Source organism: Dunckerocampus dactyliophorus, chromosome 2 (assembly GCF_027744805.1).
Source record: "Dunckerocampus dactyliophorus isolate RoL2022-P2 chromosome 2, RoL_Ddac_1.1, whole genome shotgun sequence".
Taxonomy (NCBI): domain Eukaryota; kingdom Metazoa; phylum Chordata; class Actinopteri; order Syngnathiformes; family Syngnathidae; genus Dunckerocampus; species Dunckerocampus dactyliophorus.
The window spans coordinates 5435953-5455322 of NC_072820.1; the positions used below are offsets into that span (position 1 = coordinate 5435953).

A 19370-nucleotide genomic window follows, 5' to 3' on the forward strand; every position below is an offset into this window, starting at 1 on the left:
TTAGCAGCTCAGACAGGAACAGGAAGTGGAAAGCGGAGTTGATTTGAGGCATGGAGCAGATCTGTTGCTTTTTTCCATGGAGTAAATACATTTATGCAAACGCAGTTTGAGTAACAGTTGCACAATTAATGCCTTCCTTTATAATTTAGCAAGCAGCAGCAGGGTCAGTGAACGAGTTAACAGAGACGAATACCTGCGGGTCCCAGTTCAGTAAAAAACTTGCGAGTTTTGAAGGACTCAGTCGATAATCGACCATCACTACAAAAAATAACTCACTGCCAAAACAGCAAGGTGGTGTCTGTGTTGATCTCACTACGTCGTATCTTTGGCAACAATCACGTCTTCAGTGAAGGTTGAAGTAATGTTCATTTATCACTTTTATTCACCCATTAAATGTATTTATATGCATTTTGAATTGTTATCTGCATGTAAAACTATAACTATAAAGCTATAAAAACTTGTTTTGTGTTGACATTTTTGCCTTTCTGGAAGGGATTTACGTATATTATTTCTTTTGGGAAAAATGTATGCGGTTAGCAAACAGATTAAACAACATAGACACACAATTACTGTTTTGAAGACAAGGCATAATTATTATAATGACAACGAGTTGATAATTGAAAGAGTGAGCTAGCTTTACTACCAAGTTAGCACGTACCTCGTGAACGTAGTAGCCACTTGTAGCTTCCCCATAGGACGAAAACGAGCTGCTAACTCACACCCTTGCTTGTTTTTTAGAGACACATAGAGCTTGCCAGCTAGCTCCGGCCAAACTGCGGGAGTGGCATGACAGTCAAGGCAAAGGGCGTTGCCAAGGATGGCGGAAAAGTCGAACTGCAATGAGATTAATAGGTGAGCGATCAGATGCGCTGGCATCGATTGGCTCTGCCTGTAGCAAGCTGTTGTCAATGGAATCCACTGATATGTTAAGATTTTTTTTTTATTATTCTCACGGTAATATGGGACAATGTGCGCCCCTTTTCAGCTCAACACAGACGGACAGTTCGCAACCCGACTTCCAGTTCCTGTGATCATGTATTAGCAAGCTAATAGGCTTCTAACATGACGTTCTGTGATAAAATTACATTGAGAACATTGACGTCATGTAGTAGCCATATTGTACGCTAACCGCTCCACTCTATTTTATGGCATTCAAATAAAAAGAAAACAGCCCGCTCTTCACATTTTTTGTGTTTTATTTAAGACACACTGTATAAAACTGGAAACATTACAAAAATACTGAAAGGCACAGTTTAAATGTACTGAAGCTGTCTGCCAATCACTTCACAATGACATTTGCATCCTCAAGCAGCATGTTAAACATTTACACAGGTGTAGTCCCAGTGGGTGTTTCAACACAACACACACAAATGACACAATGTATACATGTACTGTACATACATTTATTTTCAACAATAATGGAAAGAACATATGAGAAGATGAGTGGTTTAAAAGATTTCTATGTCATAATTCAATGGAAGCTTTTTGTGAGGTGTTTTACAGCGTGCCAAATCTATAAACAGTTACTTTTTTAAAGTTGTGCTTTGGTACCTGTGCTAAACAGTGCCAGTCTTACTAAGTTAGTACATAAACACCTGTGTGGAATACATACAGTATGTTGTCACAGGACTTTGTCAGTGATGTGAAGAGTAGGAGTTTAGTGTGCGCGCAGCGTGTGACGCTTGTTTTCCACAGTGTTACGTCTCGACTTCCATGTGTGTGCGCGCCGGTGCAGGTGTTCCGTCTGCGGCTGGACAGAGAGGCTGTAAACGCGAGAATATATAGACAAGACATGAAGACAGACACACACACACACACACACGCTGACCTCACATATGCGAACGCCCGTCTGGTGCATGTAACAGGCAGTCATTTCATTAAATGGCTCAGTGGGGGCTCATCCTAGCCAGCAGAAAGAGGCCCACATCTATCAAACACACAAGCCCACCTCTCCCTTTACTCACTCTAGCTCATGTGGTACTTTTTATATGCAACACTACATGGACACAAACGCTTACAAAGCTTTCCAAAAGCTTCACTTCAGGTCATTCAAGTGGTATTAAAATGTGTAGAGCTAAATTAGTGCTATAAATCAAACATTCCTTTAAAATGTGTATATCTTGAATTTTTCAACAACAAAAAAGTAATACACATCCTTCCTAAAAATCAAGGAATTTGTTTTTACAGTTTTTCTATCAGTTTCAGTGAATGAGCGGCAGGAAAACGCCGCTGCCATTTGTCACGTGACAGAGCGAGACGTCCTCCGAGATGATCTCTTTCTGAGCATACAGGACTGGAAAGGAGGTCTATTCGTCTTCTGTCTCTTCGACATGGAACTATCTAGCGAGCCTCAGGAAAAAGATGCGTGTTTCCACGGAGAAAGGGCATCACGCTTGTTGATTTTCCACTGCTTTGCTTTTTCCACGTTCAAAAGATTCCTTACTGGTCTGCTTGATCCACACTGTCAGAGTTCATTTTGTCCCAGTTTGAGAGGCCAGTGTGTGTCGTAGTGATTGTTCTATGGCACGGGTCACCTTTGCACTGCACGCTATGCCATTATTAGATGATTGCTCCTCTCTCTGATGTCCACTGTCGGAAGAAGGTCTTTTCTTACAGGAGCCTGAGATAAGGCGGAGCGTCTCCCTTTGGCCTTGAACAAGTCGGATACAAAGAACACCTGGAGACGAGAAGCAGGACAAAGTCAGCAATTCATCTTTACACTTAAAAAAACAACAACTATTTTTTTCCCATAATGCATTTCATCAGAACAAAGCATTTCAGTGGAGGACAATCGGCACAGAAAATGGATGGATGGATGGCTGCCGAGGAGCTGCAATGCTGCCTCTGCCCAGAGGGAGGCTGACATCATTGCAGCGCCCCAGCAGACACCAATAAAATGAACGAAATGCATTATGGGAAAACATTAAAATATTTTTTTTATTTTAAACTCGTATTTTTACTTGTAAATTTCCTAGCTGCCTTTTGATTGTTAAGTTGCTGTGTGATGATTTTAACGTTGTTTGTAAGATTACACAGTGAGTCAGACTGTCATGTTGAGTAATGACCTCCAGTGACTTCCAATGGGTTGGCAAGCTCGTCGTGAATTCACTGATAGCTCGTGATTGGCTCCTGCCAAAGAAAGAGCCACCGTTTCCTCACTGACTCGCGAGCAGAACAGTATTTAAACAATTAGTAGTAGTTCAGAAATATAGGAGATGTAGGAGATATAGGAGATTAGAACTTAGCCATAAATTAGCCGCACCACTGTATAAGGGTTCAAAGTTGAAGAAAAAAGTAGTGGCTTATACACCGGAAATTACAGTATACACGATGGAGGCACTCACAATGCAGTAGGCCACCAGGGCGCCCTGAACAAAACCAGCCAGGACATCGGTGGGGTGATGCTTGTGATCAGAGACACGGGACAAGCCGGTGTAGAAGGACATCATGACGAGAGTGAACTGGGTCAGCGGGCGCAGCAGGCGGCCTCCGTGCCAAGTGAAACGAGACTGCAGGTAAAACTGTCAAAGAGAATGAAGATTTATTTAGTAGAGAAGTGCTTGGGGAAAAACATCCCTTGCTTGGGACTTGAACCAGTGACCCTACTGGTGTGTAATATGAGTAGTTAAGAGGACAGGAGTAACGTACCACCAGATAGAGCATGGTGTACATGGAGAATGACGCATGTCCAGAGAAGAAAGACTTCCTGAGAAAAAAAGGAGTCCACTTCAGTCAGCACAAATGCAGCATTTTAATATCGGTGTATCATGGTTATTATTAGCCGTTATCATACAGTACCTGGCTTCCTGGACTTTGCTCTCGGGCCCCTGACACATGTAGTCTGTGATGTAGCCCAGGGAGCAGTTGATAGTGGTGAAGTCTGGTTTGCACACGTCAAGAAAGTGAGGACGCAGGCGGCCCACAGACACTTTGGCAATGTCGGTGAAAGACTGGCTGATGGCACAGCCGAAGATGAACACGCCCACTTGTTTGTAGAGGGCGGAGATGTATGGATTCCCGACAAACGACTTGGAACCCTCGTTGAGAAAGTAGATCCGGTAGCTCTCCCCAATGATGATCTGATGGCACAGGTCAAAGGTTAATGTTAGGAAATGTATTTGTGGACATCAAGCACCCTAAAATTCAAGAACTGCCGTAATTTTTGTCTTTGTGCAGTAAGGAAGAGATTAAAAAAAGATTTTTCCACCATTCATATACAGTACTGTATATTAGAACTTAAGTTAAACGCCTCTAAGGTTGAACAATTTTTAAAAAGTTGTTTAAAAGCTCAAGAGGTTGAATGAATTAATGAATAAATGATTGTTGTTTTGTGGTCGACTATTATTAGTGAAAACATATTTAAAGACAAGTCATATGTAGTATTCTGGTCAGTCATATTACCTTACATTATCTAACACTGCATGTTAGGTAAAAAGTTGTTCTCCTATTACACGTGGCAGTGGTTCGTTTTTTGGCTTCTTACTTTGTCCTTCTTCCCCACTCCGTTTGAAACACTTTCTTAAGTTTAGAACAAATAAAATGTAGGCTCGGTAGCTGGCTATCTGCTATAAACGGCGGCTGTCTCTTATGTCCCTGCAGTGATCCCGTAGCCTGAGCAATGTGGTGTAAACAAAGAATAATAGGCATGTAAAGGTGACTATAGGGGTGTTATTTTATGTCTACCGGGCTCTAATAATGGTAAAAAACGCATTTAGAAAGTCATAAACAGATTTTCTATGCTCTAATTCCGAAAATATTCCTTTATTAATATTGAATTCCTACTTTCTGTGCAACTCGAGCTTTATCAATTCTCAAAAAAAAAACAATTAAAGGACTAATTATGAAGATTATAAGCACAAAACAAATTACAGCGAACTAGAGGGGTCACGAAAGCTGAATTGCGAAGATGCGGGGATCCACTGTACAGTAATCCCTCGTTTATCGCGGTTAATTTGTTGCAGACCTGACCGCGATAAATTAATTGCCGCAAAGTAGCATTCCTTATTTATAACTGAAATATTTTTGTAGCTAGCGCATAGAAAATCTGTTTACGACCTTCTACATACAGGTTTTTAATATTATTAGAGCCCTCTAGACATGGAATAACACCCCTATAGTCACATTTACACTCATATTAACCAACATAGTAAATATAATCAGAGCAAATAAGCCATTTAAGAGATAAATAAGACTGGTGCTCGTGTGTGTTTCAATAAATGTCTTCTGGACGTGCGGACAGGAAGTGATATCGAGGATTCAGATTTTAGTTTTAACTGGCCACAACCAGTACCTCGTTTTATTGTTAGGATTATGATGATGATGATTATTTTGTGCCTGTTGATAATTCAAACTGCAATAATTGCTATTGACTGCAATCAAGTCTGGTGCGTGTTACCAGTGACACCTAGTGGCCAGTGTTGATTACAGTTCATCAGCGTCCTTTAATCCCTTCAACTGTTCAGTATTTGTATTTTACTTCATCTAGTCATTCTTATGCTTAAAAATGCTTCATTTAGACCAAGAATACATAAGATTTGTACATTTTTTGACTAATAATAGGCTGTAGTCAGCCACGATACAGCGGTCCGCAATAGAGTGCAATGTGCAAACCGTGAAGTGGCACCATTTGGAAGGATTGTTTGTTTGACAGTATTCAACCTAAGCGTTTCCGCTTACTCGAGCTATTATAACATCTACACTGCAATTATTTCTCTTAAAAGTGGTCTGAAAAGGGCAACATGTGTTTACTTTTGCAATTTTAAACCTGAGAAAACACGTTGACAACGCAGGAGGCAAACGTATGTATACGTATAGTTTTGTGAAGGCGTGCAAATAATCCCCTGTCTGGAACAGACGATAGACATGCTAGACTGACTTGGGGGGACAATTTAACTCACAACAGCTGTCCAAGCTCAATAATGTTCTCCCAACCCCCATGGACGCTGTCGTCTTGCAGCCATACACAGGAGTAAAAGTGCAGAAGCAGACTTGGGGCAAGATTGGGCATTTGGGAATTGGAGGTATGAGTGACAGACACGGAGACAAGAGAATGAGAAAAAGAGGAATACACATGAGAGGGAGTAAGGAAGGAAGTAAAAGAAGGAATGAGCAGCGGAGTGGGAGGGGAGGCGGGGGAGGCACCGCTGGTTGTAATCATCAAAAATGCTGAGCTCGGCAACGAGGCCAGACTCCAGCAGGCGCACATCGGGGCTACGTTTGTTTTTCCCGTCTTTCTAAAAGAGCTCTGGTTTCAGCAGGCACGTCGGACTGTTTTCATGTTCATCAGACATTCTTACAGAGGGCGCAGGAATAAGCCTCATTCTGGGATAGCCCTCGAGGAGAATCAACCGGCTGATATTGTTTTCACCATTCAAGCCTTTAGAGCCGCCTTGTTCCAGGCCATGGGAAAGGAGAACGGTGGGGGCAATAGACATCTGGTTGCCCTTGTGTGAGGGAATAATACATGTGCAGCTGAAACCGTGCAGACAATCACCGGGGCGAGATGCTAATTTGAGCCTGATCTAAAAAGGTCCTGAACTTCTCAGAGAAAGCAGTGGTCTTTACCTTTCTTCTAACAAGGCCCGCATACATGTATTACCAATGTGGCCTCTTGCCATCGGAAACGAAAGCAGCAACTGACTGAGAATCGGTGCTCGGAAATCAGAGCACACTCAGCGGGAGATGGTTTACAAAGTGTCAGTGCGCTGGGGTAAAATGAGGTATCAGGCAAAGTCGCCTTGTTTGGGGTGTTCGCCACAATTACAGTATTCAAGTGAACAGTCAGTGTGTTAACCATAATTACACATCCCAGCAACTGCCTCTCACTATGAACAACCCCTGTGGTCCAAGCTTGTAAAGTAGTAATAGGAATCCCCATCTATCCACCTTCTGTTGCCATGTGGAAGTAAATGAAGAGTCATTGTCTGAATGGATTGTCCCTCAGCTAAGATTTTATGTGTTGAGCTATAAGTAGTGGTGTGATACTGTTATAGGGCTCTTCTAGTGAAGAATTGGATTGATTCTATGGAGACCAAAACAGGTGAAAATGGTTTGATAACTTTGCTGTTTACCATTGTCTCAGGCATTAGAGCTACTCATTTTTGTAACATTTATTTTCAGAGCTTATTTTAAACCCAAATGAAGCGAATATGCTTGTTTTACCAGAACATTAACAAAATGCTGGTGTCCACAACTCACATTTTGTATTTCAGAATGCATTTCTTTCTACTGTTCTTTCATTATTAACTGGAAACCTGAATGAAAAGCAAGCTTGCAGGCACCTTGTGTGGTCGTGGGGGGCTACCTGGTGCCCGCGGGCACCACGTTGGTGACCCCTGGTGTACAGTAATTCCTCGATATTTTGCGCTTCCAAGGTCGTGGCTTCACTATCACGGTTTGTCAAAAACATTAATAAATCATGCTGTTTCGTGGTCGAATACTACGACGGAGTATTAGGGCCACATTGAAAAAAAAACAGAGATTTCGAGAATAAAGTCGGAAATGTACTTTTTTTTTTCTTTAGTCTCGTAATAATATGACTTTTATTCTTGTAAATTTATGACTTTATTCTCGTAAATGTACGACTTTACAGAATAAAGTCGTACATTTACAAACATTTACAAGAATAAAGTCATGAATTTACTTTTTTTCTCGTAAATTTACGACTTTATTCTTGTAATATTGCGATTTTTATTCTCAATTTTTTTTTCTCGTAAATTCACAACATTTTGGGTAAATTTACGACTCTCTCATAAATGTACGACTTTATTCTCATAAATGTATTACTTTATTCTCAAATTCTCTGATTTTCTTTTTCATGTGGCCCTCATAGAATACACCCTATTATTAATAAAAAAATATTCATACTCAAGCCAGCTGTACATATTTTTTTTTTGCCTAAATCAAGCATTTTCAAGCACTTTATTCTCATAAAGTCATACATTTACAAGAATTTACCAAAATAAAGTCATAAATTTACTTTTTTTCTCATAAATTTACGACTTTATTCTCGTAATGTTATGACTTTTATCTCGTAAATCTACGATTTTATTCTCATAATATTTTTTATACGAATTTTAGTCCCATAAATTTCTGACTTTATTCTAGTAAATTTACGACTTTAAACTCGAAATATTTAATATTTGTATTTTTTTAATGGAAAGATCAACATTAAGTCTGGACACACTTCCTTATGACTGGTAGGGCAGATAATGGTAACTTCTCACCACAAATGTTTGTAGCAGAATTGTCGGCTGGGTTTTGGTGCGAGTATGTGCTTCCAAAACAGTTTTAAGATCATAAACACTTGTGAAAAACATGATAACATCATGACAAGGACAACAAATACAATGCACAAAGTTGTCAGTAGGTGCTGCTAGTAGCAGTGAAGGCTGCTGAAAGGTGATGATGACATTAGTGAGTGAGGCGACTTACAGACAGGATGGTGATAAGAATGCCAGCAGCGCTAAGCACACCATCGCTAATGGTGTCTCCATTTTTGGCTGGGTACTTGATGGACTCATCATCGCAGTAAAACCCTCTACGGTAAGGCTGAACAGCGCTGGTCTCAATGACCAAGAAAGGCAGGCCGGCTATTGTGAAGATGCAGTGAGCCACATAGGGAGAAAAGCAAAGAGAGGGACGGAGGTGGGGGTGGGAGGGATGGACAGAGAGATGGAGGTGCTGAGTTATTATGCACATTAAAGAGTCACAGGTACAAGCAGGAGGTAACGAAGGAACAGGCTCTGGGACTAGCTCGATCCATTTTGTGGCAAATCTGCACAGTTGCATTAATGGTGTTTTGGCCTTTCTCACTATTAGCTGCTGATTACAAAACATTTTTTTCACTGGAGGTCGAATTCAGACCTCATAACACAACACCATGCAAAACCAGAGTCCGTGTAACCAATTGTTTTGGGTGGATTGAGCGCGTCCCGGAGTGTGTTCTCTCATTCTCCTGCCGCACCACAACACAACTTACTGAGACCACGGGCACAGTGACGCCCACTGATGTGAGCACCGTGTTGGACACGGTGCTGCTCTTATAGGGAAGACTGATGCTGTTGTCATTGCAGAAGAATCCTCTCCGGTAAGGTGTCAGGGGAGATTTGTGCAAAAACACAGCGACAAGCATCACTGTGTAGTTGGACACACAACACGGCGTACAGCTGGATCAGTACATAATGTCAACTCGGAGATACAAGCACAGAAAGGTTGGAGACGCATCAAGTAGCAACATCATAAACAAACACATCAAAGTTTTTCAAACCTGATCAAATAAAAATACAGAGGAGCGTCATTAATTTGTTCCAGAAGGTACAACAGAAACCCAATCAATATTTCCCATAAGACGTCATGTAAATCCAATGAACGCATCCCAGAAAGCCAAAAATGTTAACACAAAACACCTTTTTATAGTTTTACATGCAGAAAACAATTTGATATGCATATATACTGTATATCAGGAGGACAGGATGCTGAAAAATCAAAAGATGCAAGGGGGCTACTTTGATATTTAAACGAGGGCTGTCAAAGTTAACGCGTTATTAACGAGTTAACAGAAGTTTCCTTTAACGGCACTATCTTTTTTGACGTGTCCTGTTTGACCTTCGGACAAACAGGAAAGCAGCTGTCACCGTGGAGCTGCAAGCCGGAGCAAACATTGAGCAGAAATGGAGAAAGAAAGTGGTATTTTTGGCAGATGGCTTATTATTTTTATCTACTGTCGCTGTGACTGGAACTGTCACGGACTACGTTGTCGTCAACTTGCCAGAGAGAAGCGGGAAGGTACTGAAGCACTGCCGGTATTTTTTATTGCCATTTATACAGCCGTACTTTGGCGTACGAGTGTCTAAACTAACCAATGGGTGTTTTTTTTAAAAAGCTGATTTTTTTTGCTTGGAATTGCGTGGGTACAAGCTGCTAGTTAACGTCAGGTATAGCCGGGGACATCTATGTGGGAGGTCGTGTCAATTCAGAGTTAGCAGTGCTAGCATTAGCGGTGCATTAGCTAGTCATCAACACGTCAGTAAAACATATGTACATTATAGCGATGTAGTTTATCATATTTATCATGTGTTGTGTAAAACTATGCCAGGAACAACATCAAAGTAAAAGCACAAAATGAATACAGACCCACGAGCCACCAGTACAAGCCTGGATTGGTTTTTCAGAGATGTTGTGTAACACAAACATGCACATTAGCGCTTAGTCATCAAATTTGACCTTTATGCATTCTCACATAGTATCAGCATTTGGGAGCAAACATGAGGTGAAAGAAAATGGGTAAAAATACAGTATAGCAGTCTGTCTGTGCAGGCTGGGAGAACGAAGAAGGTGTGTTCAAAGGCCGTCAAACAGTGGGACAGATCGCCGCTCACGTTAAACATTCAAAAACTGGGGGATTTCAAACTATTTTTTTGGTAAAAATATATTTCAGGACAAAGCTTTGTGTTTCTGTTACAGTAGTTATTAGTACCAACATTTCAGCTTTGTGTCTTCACATGAATAAGAGAGATAAATTAATATTTGAATTAACTTTTACCTTCACTGAAGACACGATTTGTGACGTGGCCGACCTTTGTGAATAAAGTATGTATGTATGTATGTATGTATGTATGTATGTATGTATGTATGTATCTATGTATGTATGTATCTATCTATCTATCTATCTACCGCAATAACCCAAAATGGAGCCAAAGAAAGTTGCAAGTGGCAGCATTTTGACAAAAGAGGCGAGAAAGAGTATTGAATTCAAGAAATAACTCATGGCAAAACAGGAAGGTCGTGTCTGTGTGGTGTCTCACTGCCATATCGTGTCTTTGGGAATGGCCACGTCAACAAACGTGTCTTCGGTGAGGGCAAAAGTAAGCTTCAATGTTCATTTATCCCTTTCGTGTATCATTTTTATGCCATAGACGGGCGACATACCTGGTTGCCATTTTGTTAGCAAACTAAGGATGCTAACAGGACATTTTGCGATAAAAATAATTCAGAACACAATTTGACTGACGCAGTGTATTAATAACACGACAAGACGCGCGGCATATTGTACGCTAACCGAAGAAGGTGTGCAAACCTAGATACAATTTTGGTGGAAATTTTCTACGTTGACCAGAAAAAAACGCTAACCGGGGCGGACGCTAACCGAGGTTCCACTGCACGTGGTGAGACAACCAGATATGAATCATTATCGGCTTCTCTGCCGCTATCTGCATCAGCTGATATCAGGCTGAGCTGAAGATGAAAACAAGAAAACGATAACTTTGTGGCTAACGGACCAGAGGAAAATGTCTTTTCTCTCTTGCAGGCACTTTCAAGAGCACTTGACAAGGACCACTTTAAAGATGCCTGTGGAGTGTCTGATCCATTTTGTGTCGTTCGCCACTTAAAGTGGCAAAACGATCTTATCTCTCTGGTGATGTCAAACACAGCACTTTGGAATTTGGGAAGCGTTTTTCCCTATTCTCCGAGGTCCTGAAAGGCAGCAGTGGGCGACTTTGAAATCCGAGTGTGGACCCCTCCCCCATGAGAGGTCTCGAGGCACAGGCGAAAATTTGAAAAGACTTTGAAATGGCATCAAAGTGGTCTTTAACTGATGCCGACACTTTCAAGACACCTTTTGAATAATTCAGCCATCTGCAGATCCACGTGCCGTCTGAGAAGGTTAAAAGCAGCCGGGTGTAGGGGTCGGCACCGTGCCTCTACAGGCTGATCGTGGGTAGGGGTAGGGGTGGGGGTACGATTTTCTCAAACCAAACCCAAACACACACTCTTCAGTGTCTGAGCACCTTTGCACGTGCAGCTGACTGGCACTTTGAAGGCCCAAGTGGATTGATCTTGTTACAGAGCCTGATGGGAACGGCGTAGCGCCAGCCTTCTCTCCGCATTCAGCAAGACTTACGTTAACATTTTTGTTTTCATTCACGCTCCTCAAACAAATATCAGCAGGGAACTTAAATCGCCCCCATCGCGCTGGGTCTTTTGAGTTCTGGAACTTGAAAAATATACAAGTGATCTCAAACCTGACTGTTTGAAGTGGCCTAGGGCTGCAAATAATGATTATTTTCTCAGTCAGGTCATCTGAATTTATCGAGTAATCGGTTAAATCCTAGAACAGGGGTGTCCAAAGCGCGGCCCGGGGGCCATTTACGTCCGGCAGCTGTTTTTTATTGGACCTCGGCACATTCTTACAATACAAGAACTTAAAAAAAAACAACCTCAAAAACGGGGGGAAAAAAGGCAATAATTTGACAAGAATAACGACAAAATATTAGGAGAATAAGTATTATAAATATTAAGAGAAAAAAATGGCATAAAGGTGAAATATTAAAGACTAAAAATTCTAATATTATGAGAAACAAAACAAACAATAAAGTTGCAATTTCAGGAAATTTAGGCTGGCTAAAAGTTGTAACATTACAATAATAAAGTCAAAATATTATGAGTATAAAAACATAATATTAAGAGAAAAAACATGCACAAAAAGAAGGTTGAACACTTTGAAACAGGCTGAAATCAAAGGATAGTTTTAAATCAAAAAACGATTAATCAAATACCAAAATAGTCGGTCATTTATTTTATTTATTATATTCATAATTTATTCCCACATTCAAATTTTTTTAAATATTATATTATATTTTTAATATATATATACATTTAATATTTCAACTCTATGCTACTAAAATGACATCATTAACAAGTTCATTCTCAGAAAATTGACACTTTTTTCTCATTAGAACACATATTTTTTCCTCTTAATATTTTGACTTAATTCTCTACTGGTTTTTTTTCATTTTTGTTGTTTTTTGAAACATTTGTAATTATTGTTGTACATTTTCTTTTTGTAATTATGACTTTGTTCTCATAAAATGTTGACTTTCCGACTTTTTCCCCAACCTAATTTTCCAAAAACAACAACCGTGTTCACTGTTTTGTTTGTTTCTCATAATATTACACCTTTCAAAAAAATAATGTCTTTTTTTTCTTTTATTATACGAATTTATTCTTGTAAAATAGCAACTCTTTAACAACTTTATTATTGTAGAATTACAGTTGTTCATTTTTGCTGCTTTTTTTTTGGTTGAATTTTCCAAATATTTCAGCCTTCTTTCACTATATTTTCATCTCGTAATTAAGACTTTATTCCCATAATATTTTTACTTTATTCTCGTAATATGACTCCCCCCCCACCCCACCCCCTAATTTTCCAACAGTTAAACAAAGTGTTTAACTAACAGTTGTTTTTTTAAATTTATATTTCAATAAACTAGTTAAACTAGGGTTTGGGTTAAGGTTAGGGTTAGTTGTCCAAAGTTTTCAAACGTCACCTGGGCCACACTTTGGACCCCCCCGATATAGTAATTGATGAATTAATTATAATGAATTAATTAGAAAAAGAAAAAAAGAAAAGTGTTGTCCAAAGCTTTCAAACAAGGGGCCCAGCGCTCTAAACACAGCCACGCTCGGTCAGGTCGTGTTTTCGTTCGTGAAAACTCAGCTGGGGATTTTTCTCAACCTTGCGGAGCCTTTCCATCCGTCCAAACAGTGCAGCATCAGCAGTGAGTGAAGCATCTTGGGATTTTCCCCCTCATCCTCCTTCCCGCTCTTAAAAAGAGGAGAGGGTGGGAAGGAGGGGTCCTCATCCTGCCAGTAACAACAACAGTCAGCAAGCGTGTTTCTTGCATTAGCTCAACATTCACCAAGACAAGCAACACAAACCAAATACTTGTAAAGTCTCGGTGTCTCCTCTCAAACTCCTTAGACCTCACCAATTATACGCAAACACATTATATGAGGAATGATGATGCAATCGTCTGCTCTTTTCATCAAAATCCACTCACCGGTTCCAATGCCATACACTCCTCTGTTTGTCCTGTGCCTTCAAGCAGCATATTTTGGAGGCTTTTGCCAAAATACCGTGAAGTGCAGCGAGTATTCAAATAAACATACGCACTTTTTCCATGCGCAGGGATCCCTCACTGTCTGGCGCAGAAATGTGTACAGAGGCCGTAGTGGTATATACACACATGCAGTTGTTTTTACTCACAGCGGCCTCCTCCCTGCGTTTATGACACTTGGAATATGCAGTAGCTCCATATCACAGCTCCACCGTGCTACGGGGTGCTAAAGAAAGATAGATTTGGTCAAACTAATTTAAATAAACCAATGAATTAACGCTGCTATTTTGTTTTAGGAGAGAGGATGAACTTTCTGCGAATGTTCTGAACTCCTGTTTCAATGCCATCTTGTAATAATGCTGGCGCAGGGGTTGGCATAGCGGATGTCATTAGGGTGGCAACTAACCACTCTTTTCTTAGTCAATTCATCGGAAGTTTGTTTGTTTCCATTAACGGGGTAATCAGGAAGGCCCTAGACCAGGGGTGTCCAGATTTTTTTCCACCGAGGGACACTGAAAAATGAAAGGATGCAAGGGCCACGTTGATATTTTGTAAAGCAACACATGTAAATACGCTAAGAACTATATAGTTTAAAAAAAAACTGCCTTGTAATATGGGGGGGGGAAGCGTATTAGTAGTATAAATGATGCTCTTTTTTTCATTTTTGCTGTTTTTTTTTACATTTTCTCAATATTTCAACATTCTAGTAATTATGACTTTATTCCAATAATATTTTGACTTTATTCTCGTAATTATAACTTTTTCCCCTCAGCCTAATTTGTACAAAAAAAATCCATCTTCATTCTTTGTTTTGTCTGTTTGTCATATTTTTTTAAAAATGACTATTTTCTTTAATATTTCATATTTTTCTCTTTATATATTGACTTTATTCTCGGATAATTACAACTGTTGTTTCCATTTTTGCTGTTTTCTTCAGTTTCCAACTATTTCAGCTTTGTTATAATAAATTTTCTTCTCGTAATGATGACTTCATTACCAAACTATTTCGTCTTTACTGTTGTAACATTAGCTTTTCCACAAACTAATTATCCAAAATTTACAACTTCATTCTTTGTTTTGTTTGGTTCTCATAAAATCTTTAATATTTCAGATTTTTTGTCTTTATATATTTATTTTATTCTCATAAAATTACAGCTTCATTTTTGCTGGGGTTTCTTTGCGGGAAAACTAAATGTTACAACAGTAAAGACAAAATATTTGGGGAATAAAGTCATAATTACGAGAAGAAAATTTAAAAGAAGAAAGCTGAAATCGTAGGAAATTAGAAAAAAACCCCAGCAAAAATGGAAAAACAGCTCTAATTTTATGAAATTATAAGAAAGAAACAAAAAAATTATATTTTCTTTAATATTTCCTATTTTTCTCTTTATTTATTGACTTTATTTTCATAAAATAACAGCAGTTTTTTTTTATTTTTGCTGGGTTTTTTTAATTTCCTACTATTTCAGCTTTGTTCTTGTACATTTTCTTCTCCTAATTATAACTTTATTCCCAAAACATTTTGTCTTTACTGTTGTAAGATTAGTTTTCCCGCAAACTTTACAACTTTATTCTTTGTTTTGTTTGTTTCTCAGATTATATGAAAAAAAAATGTATTTTTTCTTTAATGACGTTGTTTTTCCTCATAACATTGCAATGTTATTTTCGTGATATTACGACTTTTTTTTTTCTTGTTAAATATGCTGCGGGCCAATAAAAAAAAACAGCAGGCTGCAAATGGCCCCTGGGCCGCACTTTGGACACTCCTGCCCTCGTTGGACCAAAGCAATATGAAGTGCTTTGGTCCGCAACATATCAGAAAAGAGGCAAAAAGCTATCTAAAGGTTATAATAATATTAGGTCTAATAACAAGTCTGTGTTCATGGATGACTAAAAAAATTGAAAACTTGAAAAATTTACATTTTGTCGTCAAAAAGCGATTAATCTAATACCAAAATATCTGTCCCTTAATTGGATAACCGATGGATTCATTGTTGCAGCTCTAGATGTCACGTTGTTCTTTATACCGCAAACTAGTTTACACTCACTCAACAGTGCCTCTGCTGGTTGCAGCCAAGTGGTGCACCCTATTTTTCCACAAGTGCGTCAAGATGCAACCAATCGACCATATTGTTATTAACCATTTATTATGCCCATCCTTACTTTATTTACAGAACACATCCAGTAAATGAGCATTAAAAAAGTATTAAGTCAATCCCCCTCCGGTTTTGTATACAGTGTTCCCAAAATATCCCGCAATAAGTGAAATCCGCGAAGTAGCCAACTTCTTTTTTATGTAAAACCCCTCGGCACAGAGGAGATTGATTGACAATGGTCTACAGCCAATCAGGACGCAGGAAACAATGGGCGGTGCAGACAGATGGGAGAGGGAAGAGATAGACACTCCACTTCCCTCAATGCAACTCTTCAAGGACCAGGCTCGGCCTGTAACAGCGTTCATACGCTGTAATAAAACATAATAAAAGAGAAGCACTAAAAATATTCCGCAAAAGGTGAACCGTGATAGAGTGAGGGAACACTGTAATTCGGTTTTTGGCCAAACTTTTCGGACAAATCTTGCTTCATTTCTTGTATACTGTATCTCACGATACTTTGCTGACACAGTCCTATAAGGCTCATTCATCTGGCAAACGTTACACCAACTAGTCCGTTTGCCGCATCAACAATAAGCCGTGCTTTCTTATGGGAAACATTGCTTCGGTTTTCGTAGGTTGCGCTTTTTGTTGGCCCTTTTGGAATGAAATAACAAAAACCGAGGGACCACTTGCACATTGCAGAACATGGCTCATGTGGTCCAAGAGTGCATGAAAGGGTGATCTCCTTAGAGTGTGGTGATTACCAGTGCTGGCCCACCATTTCCTCCTTGTGGTCGCTGCCCTTTCAACCACACGTCTCACCAGAAAAAACGCAGCTGGTTTGTTGACAAGCGTTTCTGTGGGGAGGTACGCTCACACAGCACAAATCATGGGGATTTACCCTCCGCGGAGACAGAAAGAAAACTGTTTGGACTGTAAATCTATCGCGATATTGTTTTAACAATAGTTTGCATGGGAAAATTGCTTTTCCCATGTAGGTTCAACAGCCTTTCGCACACTCATGCCGCCCTCGGCCAAAACTGCAATTCTACAGAACATCCAATTCAAAACATGTGGTGACACAGGTCAGAAATTAAATGAGCAAAAATAGTCAAAGTGTAGGCCATGAGGAGGAACACACCTTTAAGAGGATTGTAGAGTGAATATAAGTGTTTCAGCCACAATGACAACCTTAAGACGGTGTTTGCAGCTGTTCAACATCACAGGACTGGTGCTGAGAATCATGCCTACACACACACGCGCGCACACACACACATACACAGGGCTGACCCTTTCACCACTTCCCTTAATTACTCCACGAATACACACCGACACATATAATGCCAGATGTGCAGATCAAGAGAATTCCTGCTGGGGAGGAATGCAAGACATTCTGGAAAATACCACCAGTAAAACAATATACAGTTCAGGTGTGTGGAGAACAAAGAAGCATAATTAGTATGAAATAGTTTTCCTTCTTAGTTAAGTTAAAAATACAGCTTATGGGTGATATCAAAATTGAAAAAAATTCATTCTTCATGGGGGGGGGGGGGTAATTGGTAATTGTGACTGTAATTGGACATCATGTTTTTGTTACAAAGCGTTTAACACGGGGGTGTCCAAACTTTTTCCACTGAGGGCCAGATACTGCAAAACCAAAAGATGCAGGGACGGACTTTTTCGGATATTTTTTCATATTTTTTAATATAGTAAAAATTAGAAAAAAAAAAGGTAATTTTTTGGGTATTTTTTTTTTATTTGCAAAGAAACCACATTTTTGTAAAACAAATCAATTTTGTAAAAAAAAAAAAAAACAATTTCTTTTAGAGCTGCAACAACCGATCGATTAATTGACAACAAACTAATTGATTAATCGTTTTTTGATTTAAATACGTAAATATCCTCTGATTTCAGCCTCTCAAATGTGATTTTTTAAAATTATTTCTTTAGTCTTCCATGAAAACAGATCTATTATCTTTGTGTTTTAGTCAAAACAAGATATTCACACATATCAGCTTTGACTGTGGAAAACAGTGATGGGCATTTTTCTGATATGTTGCAGACTCAACTATTCATTTTAGGTGTTTGCTTCACATTACTTTGGTCCATCTATGGCCTAACCGATTACTCCATTAAGTGAAACAACAAGCTTCGGATTAATCGACTAAAAAAAATGACCGTGATTGTGTTTTTGTGTACATTTATTGTTTTACAGAAGCTATTTGACGAAGATTAAAATGTTTTATTGCTTAACGTTATTTTAACAGAATATTCAAGTGGCTCCCTGGTGTTTGTGCACTTATTTGCTCTGTCAGTTCAAATCTATTTCTGAATAAATTAAATTAATTTAATAAATTAAAAATTTGTTTTTTTCATCCGAGTCGGTTTATCGATTAGTCGATTAATCGGTTATTAAAATAATCGTTAGTTGCAGCGCTAGTTTTGTTATTAGTATCAACATTTCAGCTTTTTGTCTTCACATTTGCTTTTTTTGCTGTAATATTATTATTTCTACATTGTGCCGCAGACAGCAAATGGCCCCCGGGGCCGCAGTTTGAACACCCCTGCTTTAACTTGAACGGTGGGCGTCTTAAGCTAGCTAAAACGCCAGTTAGCTATAATAACGTCAGTATTACCCTCTAACGGATCAAAGAGGATGGAGGAAGCAGTAACGCCTATTTTCCTCATTGAAGATGTTAGTAAAATTGTTCGGGAATTATCAACCACGTTTAACCAAAACGCAATCCAGTTATTTAGGCGATGTTAAACCAACTTGACACGAAAAAAAAATACGATACGACGAAAACAAATGAATGGATGATTGTGAGCGTCCAGTTTAAAAGTGTAACAAACAAGTTAAAATAAAGAAAATGAAAAGAAATATTACCTAAAAACAAGCAGAAAAGGTCCACTCCCACCAGTAACTTTCTCCGGCTGTGGTCCTTACAGTTGCTCTGAGAACTCCCGCCGGTCTTCGTCTCGGCTGCCATACTTTTCTCATATATCAAGCAGCGTTGCATTTAAATACTCGTTTCGTTCTTCAAATCGAGTGGAATTCAATTTGATGGTCCTTTACTAACTAGTCGCTTTCCTTCCTAAAGAGGAATAGTCTCAAGTGTTGCTGCTACTCTTCGCCTTCTGCGGTCTCTGGACCATCGCTGACTCCTTTCTTTAGGAGGTAGCGGGCGTCCTGTAAACACTCGGGAGCCACTCCTCCAGCCCCTCCCCGCTCAATTAACAACATGAGAGGAGGGTCTCTCCCAGGGGGGGCTCAAAGCCTGTCTTCTATTGGCTCCTGCTGTGGGACACAAAGCAAAAGAAGCCTTATGCAACTCTTGAAATCTTCTATATTTGACGTCCTCAAGAGGCTTGGCTT

The 19370-nt window shown here is 39.4% G+C and overlaps 1 protein-coding gene across 2 annotated transcripts; it reads right to left on the bottom strand.

Moving 5' to 3' along the window:
• Positions 1-1178: 1178 nt before the first annotated feature.
• On the bottom strand, positions 1179-19183 carry LOC129177252 (phospholipid phosphatase 3-like). Of its 2 annotated transcripts, none has more exons than XM_054768161.1 (6): positions 18882-19183; positions 8434-8591; positions 3799-4079; positions 3649-3706; positions 3345-3521; positions 1179-2677 (listed from the first exon to the last, which is right to left on the bottom strand). In XM_054768161.1, the coding sequence occupies exons 1-6, from the start codon at positions 19012-19014 to the stop codon at positions 2549-2551; spliced, it is 936 nt and encodes a 311-aa protein (XP_054624136.1). In that variant the 5' UTR covers positions 19015-19183; the 3' UTR covers positions 1179-2548. The 2 variants fall into 2 exon arrangements, with proteins under 2 accessions (XP_054624136.1, XP_054624137.1); XM_054768162.1 differs by lacking the exon at positions 8434-8591 and adding an exon at positions 8981-9135.
• Positions 19184-19370: the final 187 nt, after the last annotated feature.

Bases quoted from the DNA above. Each gene is read 5' to 3' on its own strand.
- LOC129177252 (XM_054768161.1), bottom strand. From the start codon at position 19,014: ATGCAACGCTGCTTGATATATGAGAAAAGTATGGCAGCCGAGACGAAG. The intron at 3,707-3,798 runs GTACTGTATGAT...TTTTTTTCTCAG, and splicing joins AGCAAAGTCCAGGAAGCCAG to GAAGTCTTTCTTCTCTGGAC. The intron at 3,522-3,648 runs GTACGTTACTCC...TCTCTTTGACAG, and splicing joins ACACCATGCTCTATCTGGTG to TTTTACCTGCAGTCTCGTTT.